We start from the raw sequence: 10636 nt of genomic DNA on the forward strand, positions 1-10636 counted from the left end.
AAATTAAACAATTTCATATTTCTTTAACAATTTTCTTTGATCGTTTTCTTAAAGAAATTAACTGATCCCATACTTTTATAGTAATTTTCCAGATTATTCCATAGTCTTATACCTTTGACTGAAGTGCATCTGTCCTTCAAATTTGTTTTGTTTTTCGGTTTAACAAACATTTGTAATCCCTTCAAGTTATAGCAGCTTTCCCTCTTAACAAAATGTGATTGGATGTTTGATGGCAACACATTTCTATGAGCCTCATACATAACCTGCAGAATGTTATAATCAACCAACTCATGAAATTTTAATTCAGAAAATTTTTACTCTAACTTAACTCGGTTACAAAAAAGGTTTCCAATTTCTAGGAATAAATGCAGGAAATAGAGCACTATTTTAAAACAGCCCAGTTTGTTTTCATGTATTTAGTTGAGTCAKTTCAGTTGTGTTTTTAGTCTAAATTAAAACTGGTAGAGTCATAATGACGTAATTTATTTGACTTTTACACAGTTATTGTTCTTTTTTCAGCTATAGGTTTTTCTGATTTTACACAGTCAGGTACACTGGTACACACACAGTACATTTATGTTCTGTTATTACGTCATTTCAATAGAAGGGGCAGCTGTGACAGCATAAAGAGAGAAGTGTTAAAGAGACTAAGTGTAGAACACAAAAGATAGGAGATATTCTGTACTGTGTTCAGTCATTATGAACCAATAGTTAAGAAACATCCCTACTGAGGACAAGGCCCTGATCTATCCATCATCCCACCATCACTCATGAATGAGACACCCAGATACTTAAACTCCGCCACTTGAGGCAGGACAGCACCTTGAGATCCTGTCCATAAACACTACAAACAGGATCGGAGAAAAAGGWCAGCTCTGGTAGTGTCTAAGTGTCTGTTTTTTGTACGGGGACTGCATCGCTCTTAACAGCAACGCAGACGCTCCATACTCCTGCAGCACCCCCCAACAGGAACACGGTCTTTAGCCTTCTCTAAAACATATGTAGACCTGAGAAACAAACTCCCACGACCCCCTATCCTCAAGGGTAAAGATCTGGTTCACCGTTCCACAACCAGGATGAAAGCCACACTGCTCCTCTCGGAGTTTCCCTTCCAAAACCCGGGGAGGGCAACAAGTGTGATCCACGATAGGTAGAAACACACTCTGTAGTCTCACCTTTTAAAAATGGGAACCACCACCTGCCTCACTWCAGGAGTCGTCCCGGTCATTGTGATGTTGAAGACGGCGAGCGGCTGTGGTAGAGTGGTTAGGGGAGTCGCCCTGGAACCAGAAGTTCGCCGGTTCGATCTAGTCGACTCAGTCGTTGTGTCCTTGGGYAAGACACCTTACCTGCCTTGCCTACTGATGGTGGTCAGAGGGTCCGGTGGCACCTGTGTATGGCAGCCTCGCCTCTGTCAGTGTGCCCCAGGGCAGCTGTGGCTACAATTGTAGTTTGCCATCATCAGTGTGTGAATGTGAATGTGTGAATGTCTGTAGTGTGAAGCACTTTGAGTGTCCTGGATGGATAGAAAGGCGCTATATAAGTACAGTCCATTTACCATTTGAAGAGAGGCGTAGAGGAGCTACCTCTGCCATGGTAATGGACTCGTCTTCCCCCCGAGTCCTCAGGCTCTGCCTCCTCAAAGATACAAAAGCCGTCCTCATGGAGGGTGGATTGAGGAGATCCTCGAGGTGTTCCTTCCACCGCTCAATGAAATCCTCAGTCCGGTTCAGCAGTTCCCTACCCAAACCAAACAGCCTGGGACAGGGAACGCTATAAATAACTTCCTCGTGGCCGAGTGAAAGTCCTTCTCCATGACCTCCCCGAATTCACCTGCAACTACCAAACCCTCAAACCTTCTGGCCACCAAATTATACTATCTTTTTAATTTTTAAAAAGATTCAATCAAACCTTGAAGCCTTTTATTAACACAAAAAATAATTTCCGTTATTTTTAAAAACACAATAACCAATACCCGAAGCAAAAAAAAAAAAAAAAAAAAAAACATTTGTGTGATCATTAAAAGTGGCTTTATGTATTCTTCTCATAGTTCTTTTCTGAAGTTTATCATTGGGTCCAATTTGTTTTCATATGCACTTACCCAACTTTCACCCAATTTAACACAGTATGTGTAGATCTGTACAGTTCAGGCAAAAATATTATCTAGCTCATTTCAATTCAAACTACCAACATATTTGAATAAATTATTTTGATGTAAATGTTATGCGTGGTTTGTCCAAATTTGATCAATTGAAGTATCTTTCAGGTTTGTTGCTCTGAATGCTGATTACTATTTTACTTTTAACCAGTCATTTTTTTTACCTGACAAGTCCAACCATTTTCAAAGGTTTAGTATTTTTCTTTCATCTCAGTTTTAGCTTCCTCAGCACATTTCAGCAAAGTCACTCAGAACTCAGTATTCAATTTATACAGTCTTTTTGTGTGAAAATGTAATTTCTCTATTTTTGTTTTCACTTTCTCTTCCCTGTTTTCCAGGAGCCCAGGGGTTCACAGTTTCTCCTGATCCAGGCTCCACCCTCAGCATCAGCAGCATCAGAGATAAAAGCTGCAAAGTGTGCACAGGTTCAGGTCGTTCACAACAATGTAACTCCTTCCTGGTGKTGACAGACAAAACTCCTGTCAGTGTGGAGTTTACATGCTCCAGACCTCAGGATGTGTTTACTGTAGAAACTGTGCGAGACATAGGTGAGATTCAAACTATCGTAATCTTCGTTGTTTCTTGTTGACTATAAAAACGTCACATTTCCATTTCTCCTCTCAGTCTGCGGCAAAAGCTCCTGCAGCAAAAACATCATGCAGGACGGCTCCGGTCTGCAAAGCTTGTTGAGTTTTCACCGCAGGTTCACCTGGAACATAACTGCTTCTTTACAAGAAGCCTTCAGATTAGACTTGACCAAGACGGGCCTGAGACAGATCGGTCCATCAGAAACATGTCCTGATAAACACACCTTCACTCTCCGGGCTAAAGGAGAGGTTCTTGTAGGGAAATACTGCAGGTCTGGTTCTATCAGCAGGGCTCAGGTCCTGGGTCAGGGCAGCTTTTCTGTGGATGTCCCTGCAGGACAGCAGCTGCAGATTAACCAGATTGATGTCTCTGTGGGGGACAGGATCTATAGTAAGTTGGTTATTATTTTTTTCTTTTGTTTTCTTGTCACATTAACAAATCAAAGTCACATTAACCAATCTTTTTTTCTCTCAGCTTTTGCCAAAATCTCCCTCACGATACCAAAAGGCCCCTCGACCTCTGAGCTGCTGTCACCAAACTACCCCAACAGTTTTCCTGATGACGACGAGATGCAGTGGGACTTCCAGGTTCCTCCTAACCACAAAGYWGCTGTAGAGTTTCTGAGCTTCACAGAGCCGCAGTGTTGGAAGAAGCAAACGGCGATGGAGTACCGGAGAGGAGTCAGGTCAGCGTTGCGCCTGAGCCTGACTGAAGCCCAGCCGCAGCGGTTGCAGGGCAGCTTCTCCATGATCCTCAGCAACTGTGCGATGGATCCAAAAGGTCCTGGTCCTGGACTCTCCTTGAACTTCACAGTGTCTGTTTCGAGTTTAGAAGGTTTGTTCCGACTTTTTAACTGCTTTCATGTAACGAGGGCTGCAGACAAATGTTTTTATTATTAAAATCAAACGAAGAATTAATTGTTTAGCAACTTAGTTGATTAAATTTATGCTGCAGTGTGACGTTAATTAATACGCAATTACAAACACTGTTCCTGGAGCTTTTTTTCTTTTACTTTAAGTACACAAATGGTAGAGTACAGGCTTATGTACAAGTACAATACACATTTTGAGGCAACCAAATAACAATGAACACAAACATGAAGAGTAAAAAGCCACACAAGCAAAATAAAACAGAAAACAATGTATTAAAATCCTAAATATCAAGTTGAGCCACATTAAAAGAAGGTGTCACAATATTATAAAGTCATAGTGTTGACATTGGAGCTAATTGGCAGTACGGYGSCTCAGTGKTTAGCTCCGACGCCTCACAGCAAGAMGGTCCTGGGTTCGATCCCCGGTTCAGACCTGGAGTCTTTCTGTGTGGAGTTTGCATGTTGTCCTCGTTGGGTTTTCTGCGGGTACTCCGGTTTCCCCCACCCTCCAAAAACATGTCCAGTAGGTTGCCTTAAGGCCCAGACCTCCCTTGAAAAAGAGATCTGCAATCTCAACGGGACTTGCCTGGTTAAATAAYGATAAATAAATAAAATCCAAACGATTAATATATTTTGTGAATTTGCATGTAACGGTTTTAAAAATAAATGGAATTTTATGAAGGTATACCTCCCATAAAAAGACATATGAATACATGTCCCAATGCAGTATTTTTCAACCCTGGTCCTCAAGGCACTTTGCTCCGCATGTCCTTCTTCTTCTTCTGGATTTTTTTTGGCGGTTGGCTAAAAAGTTTACCGCCACCGACTGGTATGGAGTGTGGTTCAGATGTTGAGTATTTCTAAATTGTTATCTATGTATAAACTATATATTCAACCTTTATTAATCAATTTTTTTAATCTTATTGATTTGCTCCCTAAATGCTTTTGTTGAGTGTCTATTATGTTCCTCGTATTTTTTCTCTCTTCTTTATATTTATAACATTCTAATACAGCATGTTCTATTGTTTGATCCTGCCCTGCATGTTTTAGAAGTTCCCCTGCTTTAACACACCTGATTCAGATGACTGCRGTTTAACAAAAYGCTTGCTAATCTGTCAWMAATTAAAATCAGCTGTGTTAAAGCAGGGAAACATMTAAAACATGCAGGGCAGTGTGCCTTSAGGACCAGGGTTRAAAAACACTGCTCCAATGCATTTTAAGTTTTAGGCATTCATAGGTGACGTGATGTAAAACCTAAAACTRTATCAAAACTATGTAAAACCTAMGACTATTGCATGGTCACACAAACYTACGTCATCCAAAGACTAGACYGTCTCATTTCACAGCTGCTTTAATCAGCCTAAGAGGACTTCAAGGGTTTTTACACCATGGTCTGTGGTCCACGTGGTCCACAACCCCTGAATTTTGAGACACAGCTTATACCATGCAGCAGTGATGTTTTTTCTGTCATTTCAAATGTAAATCTAGTCCCAGAGATTGAATCACATGTCTCTATTTTATGACTTTTCATTATCTGAAGGGGTGTACACATTAAGTACTGGGGGTATTGRGACTTGTCTTGCAGCTACAGGACCTGGGCCCCTTGCAGTCCTTGAGTCGAYCATGAATCCTTTGTAGAGCAGAGTATTTTAGAGTCAGCTGTGAGGCCATCTGTCTAACAGATGACGCTTGGCCCAAACTGGCTSAATAAACAGCAGAATAACCTCCAACACAGCATCAGAATCAAATCTACATCAAGTCGATGAGTAATGGTGATGTGTGGAGGAGCTGATTGCCTCATCTCTGAGTCAGGAATGACAGCTGTGACACATTACAGGAAATATTTTTCATCTCTGATCTAAGTAGGGTCAAACATTTGTGTTAGCATGTCTGAATGTTGCAGGTAAGTAAAGCCACTAATTAAAATCATGTTTTTTATGTTTTCCTTTAGTGTTGTGTCAAGTGGACGCCAGCAGTGTGAAAGAYTTTTCTCTCCATATTAATCAAGTGAGGATGAACTCCGACTGCCAGATGAAGATGAACTCGGTGACGATGAGGAACATTACACTTACAAACAGCAGTGAACTGTTTTTCAAAAACTGTTTCCCCGAAGACATTGAAGTTACAGCTAAACGTATCATAGGTAAGTCAAGATTTACAGCCTGGAACAAGAAGCAGATGAGGGGTTTTTCAGTGATCTGGCTTAAATAATCTTAACAATGGTAATATGATTCTGGTGGTGGAATTGGCAACAAACAACCATCGAGAAACAAAAAAGAAGAGTATAGACTTTAGCTACATCAGAACTAGTTTCTTCTGAGATATGAACACATAATGGACTCTCCCACTGTCGTGTTTCTTTACTTTTTCATTTTCTGAGACATTTTGTTGATCAGAAGGTGATGCTTTTCTTATTTGTGTTCTTATAAGATAAAAATATTCTTAGTCTCAGTTGCCATGTCAAAAGATCTACGAATAAAATGAATCAGTGTTGTGATACCAAAATCCCCAATTCCAACCTAAATTTGCTTACTAACTAAAGTAGAAGTCAATTGACCTTTTGTTTTGGTTCTTGTCGATATGTTAGCTGTCTGTAGCTAAGCTKCTGCTGGGTTTGACAAAAGATTAAAGTAAAACTAAGTAAAATTTTGTATTGCAGGGGACTACAAACCATGTTGTGACTGGCTTTASGGATTTGGAGCAAAAAGAAATAAATTATTTTTTTTGTAAAGTTTAAAATACAATATGTGTATTTAATGTAAATGTGCTGCACTTGCTGGAACYTGTAGAGCAGAGAATTGGGTCAGAAGGTAAATGAATCATGGGGAAAAAATGTTTTTGCTTTTGATCGAAGCACTCTGAAGCCCTGACCTGGAGGCAACAGCTYAAAAAGTCTGTGACCTGGGTGTGAGGAGTCAGAGGTGATTTATTTCCTGGTCTAGGTAAAGTAAAACATCTTGCGTGGGTGCCAAGTGAGGCACCGTGGACTGTTCTTATTGTCTCATTTAGTCACAAAACCAAACCAGACAGTTATAGAGATGCATTTATCAGACCCGATGACACTGGGTCAGGATCTTGTGTTTCATGTTGAACATCCTCAGCTTGTAGAGAAACTGCAGTCCTTACTGGGCTCTCTTATCAAGAGCATTAATGTGGGTTTTCCACTTCAGATCTTGTGTTATGGTGGAGCCCAGGACCCCGAGGAACTCTACAGCAGCAATAGTGTTCATGATGGTGATGGGTGGTTGCATTTTCACAGTTTTTTAGGTGTTAACTGGCAGGTTCTTAAAACTGCACGATACAGTCAGATGCTTGACCTCCTTCCTCTGTGTGAACTAATTGCTGATCTGGACAATTTTTTGAGCTTAACAGAGACATGTGAGGAGGTGCATACCTTAATATAAATGGAGAAGAGTAGTGATATGAACATACACCCCTGGGGAACCCCAGTACTGATTTCAAACTCTTAGTTCTGTAATTAAATGTCTTCAATAACAAAAAATAGTCATATTGCTGATTATTCAAGCATCTAGAATTTATTTCGTGTTGATGTAGTGTAATATTCTTGTTCATTCCCATCAGAATGTAAGGATCTTAAAGACTGCCTGAAGACCAAAGTAGATCTGTTGGCACCACAGCTGCCCACCTGCCTCCCAGCCCCTTTGACCAGCATTGCCTGGACTCTCCGTCCCACTCAGCATGGCACCGTAGCTGTGACCTCACCTTTAGCCCTGAGACAGGACCTACCTGAACAGAAGTGCAATGACAGTGTCATTATCAACATAGCTGAAGAAGATGGTTTACCAATTGGTGACTTCTGCCTTGAGGGAGCCATAGAAAAAGTCCTCTTACACACCAATGTGTCTTTTACTCTGAGGTCCACAACAAGGACTGAAGCACTAAGAACAAATTTCAACCCCCTGTTAGAAGTATCTTTTGAAGAGGAGATAATTGGTAACAAAAAGCTTTAACTCAATCACATTTAAAAAATAGTATTTTACTCTAAAACTTAATGTTCTTTTTTGTCTTTCTGATATTTAGAAAGATATGTGTTCACCATATCTCTATCAAACAGCACTCCCATCTTCTTAGCCACCCCCGGTTGGCCGCAGGGCATGAAGTCTTATTCCACCATCTCCTGGATTGTTTCTGTTCCTTCAAAAATGAACGCACACCTGATTTTTCTCAACTGGAGCCAGCCCAAGTGCAGGAACGGCCACACCAACATCATGGTGCGGAGAGTTGGCAGGCTTGAGGAGGACTTCAGCCGCAAGGAGATAGAGCCGGGAGGCAACAAGATCACCATCTCTGAAAACTTCTACCTCAACATGTCCAACTGTAAACCTGAAAGTGGACACTTTTACGTACTGACCAAGATCACACTGCAGAAGAGTAAGTAAAAGCACTTTTTATTGGATTTAACAGACTTTTGTACCATTTTGAACTTAAATGTGTGGACAGAAAGAAGTAATCAGAGATTAGAATTCATTTTGTTTTGTTTCAGGCTATCATCTGATCATCATACTCTGCGTGGTGGCTGCTCTGCTCATCATTTTTATCATAATACTGGTGGTGGTTTGCATCATGGTTAGGTGAGTCCTTCTCCATCTCCATCTTCTGCCACTTATATCCATAGTCTCCCTATAGCGACACTTTCCAGCTCCTCCTGGGGGACCCCAAGGCATTCCTAGCCCAGTCTTCCCCAGGGCCTCCTACCAGTGGGACGTGCCCATGAACACCTCTAAAGGAAGGCGTCCTGGAGACATCCTAATCAGATGCCCAAACCATCTCAACAGACTCCTTTCAAGGAGCAGTAGCTCTACTCCAAGCTCCTTCCGGATGACAGAACTCCTTACCCTATTGCTAAGGCGTAACCTGGCCACCCTAGAAAGGAAGCTAATTTTGGTTTCTTGTATTTGAGATCCTGTTCTTTCAGTCTTTCAGTCATGATTCATGCCTCATCGCCATTAGTGAGGGTTGTTGGAACATAGATAGAAAATCGAGAGCTTTGCCTTTAGACTCAGCTCTTTTTTCACCACAACTGACCGAAGCAATGCCCTCATTACTGAGGAGGAGACAACCCTAATCTGTTGATCTATGTCTCGTTCCATCTTACCATCACTCGTGAACAAGACGCCAAGWTACTTAAACTCCTCCATTTGAGGCAGAGATTCTCTCCTTTGTTGTTAATAGTGACAAAACTTTAACTAATTTGACAGATGCCAGATTACTTGATGGTCCTACAGGTCACAAACCCAGGAGTCTAAGGAATCATGGAAACTCCTTGAGAGCCTTTGAAAAAGATTGCATTTTAACTAAAATTTTGTTGTTGGTTTTTTTTTTCTGCAAAAAAGGAAGAAGAAGGAGAAGCTCAACAATGAAGTAGCCATCTACAATCCAGGCAACACCACCTTCCAACCAGAGAACAACGATGAGTCTCATGTGTACACATCCATYGACGAAACGCTTGTCTACTCACACCTGTTGAGAAAAGGACCAGAGATTGGTGTCTATGAAGACTATGACACCTACAAGTCCTTCACCGGACACACTGACTCCCAAACACCACCAGTCTCCAATGGTGGTGGAGATGAAAACACGGAGGGTCCTCCTCGTCCACCTCGACTCTCGTCTCAACAAGGTCTTCCGCTTCCTGACAGGCAACCAAGTTACATCCAGCCCCTGGAGGATGATAAGACTTAGCAAGCAGCCTCAAAGCAAAGAGGAACGTTCTTCAACTTCATGGCTACAGCAGGARTCAGAGGAAGTAAACTGAGCCAAAAAACTGGATTCAGCCTTCTGAYTTCCACTTTTTGAACTTTGTGCTTTTTATCCTCTGGCATCTGCGTGACTGATTGCAGTTTTCTTTACAATGAGTTTTTGTTTTACCAAGTCAGGCACAGAAAACAATCTTGCTGAAACTGTAGCTGTTGTTGCATTTTTGTTACAGGTAGTTTGCTTCCTTTCAGACAAATCTGGAAGCTACAATCAGATATCTTCCTTTTGTGTTTTGGACATTTTATAGGAGCTACTGCTTTCTGTTTGTATTTGTCTGCCTCACACCGTTGAAAACAAGAGGATGGTGATTTTGATGATGAATAATTTATGAACATGATGTTGAAGCAGATTGAACCAGCAGTGTGTTATATTTGCTTTCTATTGTTTGTCTCTTCTTTTGCACAAGCTGAGTACATAAAATATTTTTGGAAGGTTTTAGCCTTTCAAAGATACATTCATGCTTGATTACTGCTTGATTACTTCTAGTTTTAGAATTTTTGACACAAATGTGATGTTAAGCTTGAGACTCTGMTGCTTTTTAAAGAACCCTTCCCCTTCTAACAAGGTTGAGTACGGTCCTCTGAATGGGTTCTTATTTGTAGATACGTTTCGTCTTTTATCCAAAAAACTTCAGTTTAAGGAGGTATAAGCAAACTTAGTTTTTCTAAGCAGTACCTTCATATAGTGGCTCAACAAATTTGCTGGTGACACCCAAAACTGGTTGTCCACTTGCAAAAACAAGCCCATCAGCCTACCAGGCATAGACAATCCTGGTCCTGGAGGGCCGCAGCCCTGCATGTTTTACTCGTTTCTCTGCTACAACACACCTGATACGATTGAATAGATGATTATCAGGCTTCTGCGGTATGGAGGACCAAAACTGACATAACTAGAAATAAAAGCAGCATTATATGAACCACTAAAGAAATACACTTAAAATGCACCAATGAAATTAAAAAAGGAGAACTTTATCTCCTGTTTTATATTTTAATTGCCTTTCATATTTATTTTTCCAGGTTAGTTACAACAAATTAGTCCATATACTGTATTTGAACACAATTTAAAATTTTCTGTTTTTTAAATCTATATTAATGTTTTTCCCTTTACTTGTACATGCATTTGTGTGTCTTAAATGTTTATACTTATTTTTTTTCCATCAAGTCTTTTTATTTCTATGTGTTGCATGCTTGTGCTGCCTCAGTTTAGCTAAAAGTTTAAAGTTTAGTTTAAAAGAAATGCAA

The 10636-nt window shown here is 40.6% G+C and overlaps 1 protein-coding gene across 1 annotated transcript in view; it reads left to right on the forward strand.

The window, feature by feature from the left end:
- Nucleotides 1-9853, forward strand: part of cdcp1a (CUB domain containing protein 1a) — a 12923-nt gene extending 3070 nt beyond the window's left edge. Inside the window, exons 2-9 of the mRNA XM_014022914.1 lie at nt 2497-2706; nt 2783-3136; nt 3221-3580; nt 5569-5760; nt 7200-7571; nt 7659-8009; nt 8122-8209; nt 8972-9853. Of these exons, the coding sequence (XP_013878368.1) occupies nt 2497-2706; nt 2783-3136; nt 3221-3580; nt 5569-5760; nt 7200-7571; nt 7659-8009; nt 8122-8209; nt 8972-9320 (2276 nt within the window). The 3' untranslated portion in view covers nt 9321-9853. The remainder of the gene's footprint in view (nt 1-2496; nt 2707-2782; nt 3137-3220; nt 3581-5568; nt 5761-7199; nt 7572-7658; nt 8010-8121; nt 8210-8971) is intronic.
- Nucleotides 9854-10636: the final 783 nt, after the last annotated feature.

Source organism: Austrofundulus limnaeus, unplaced genomic scaffold, assembly GCF_001266775.1.
Source record: "Austrofundulus limnaeus strain Quisiro unplaced genomic scaffold, Austrofundulus_limnaeus-1.0 Scaffold348, whole genome shotgun sequence".
Taxonomy (NCBI): domain Eukaryota; kingdom Metazoa; phylum Chordata; class Actinopteri; order Cyprinodontiformes; family Rivulidae; genus Austrofundulus; species Austrofundulus limnaeus.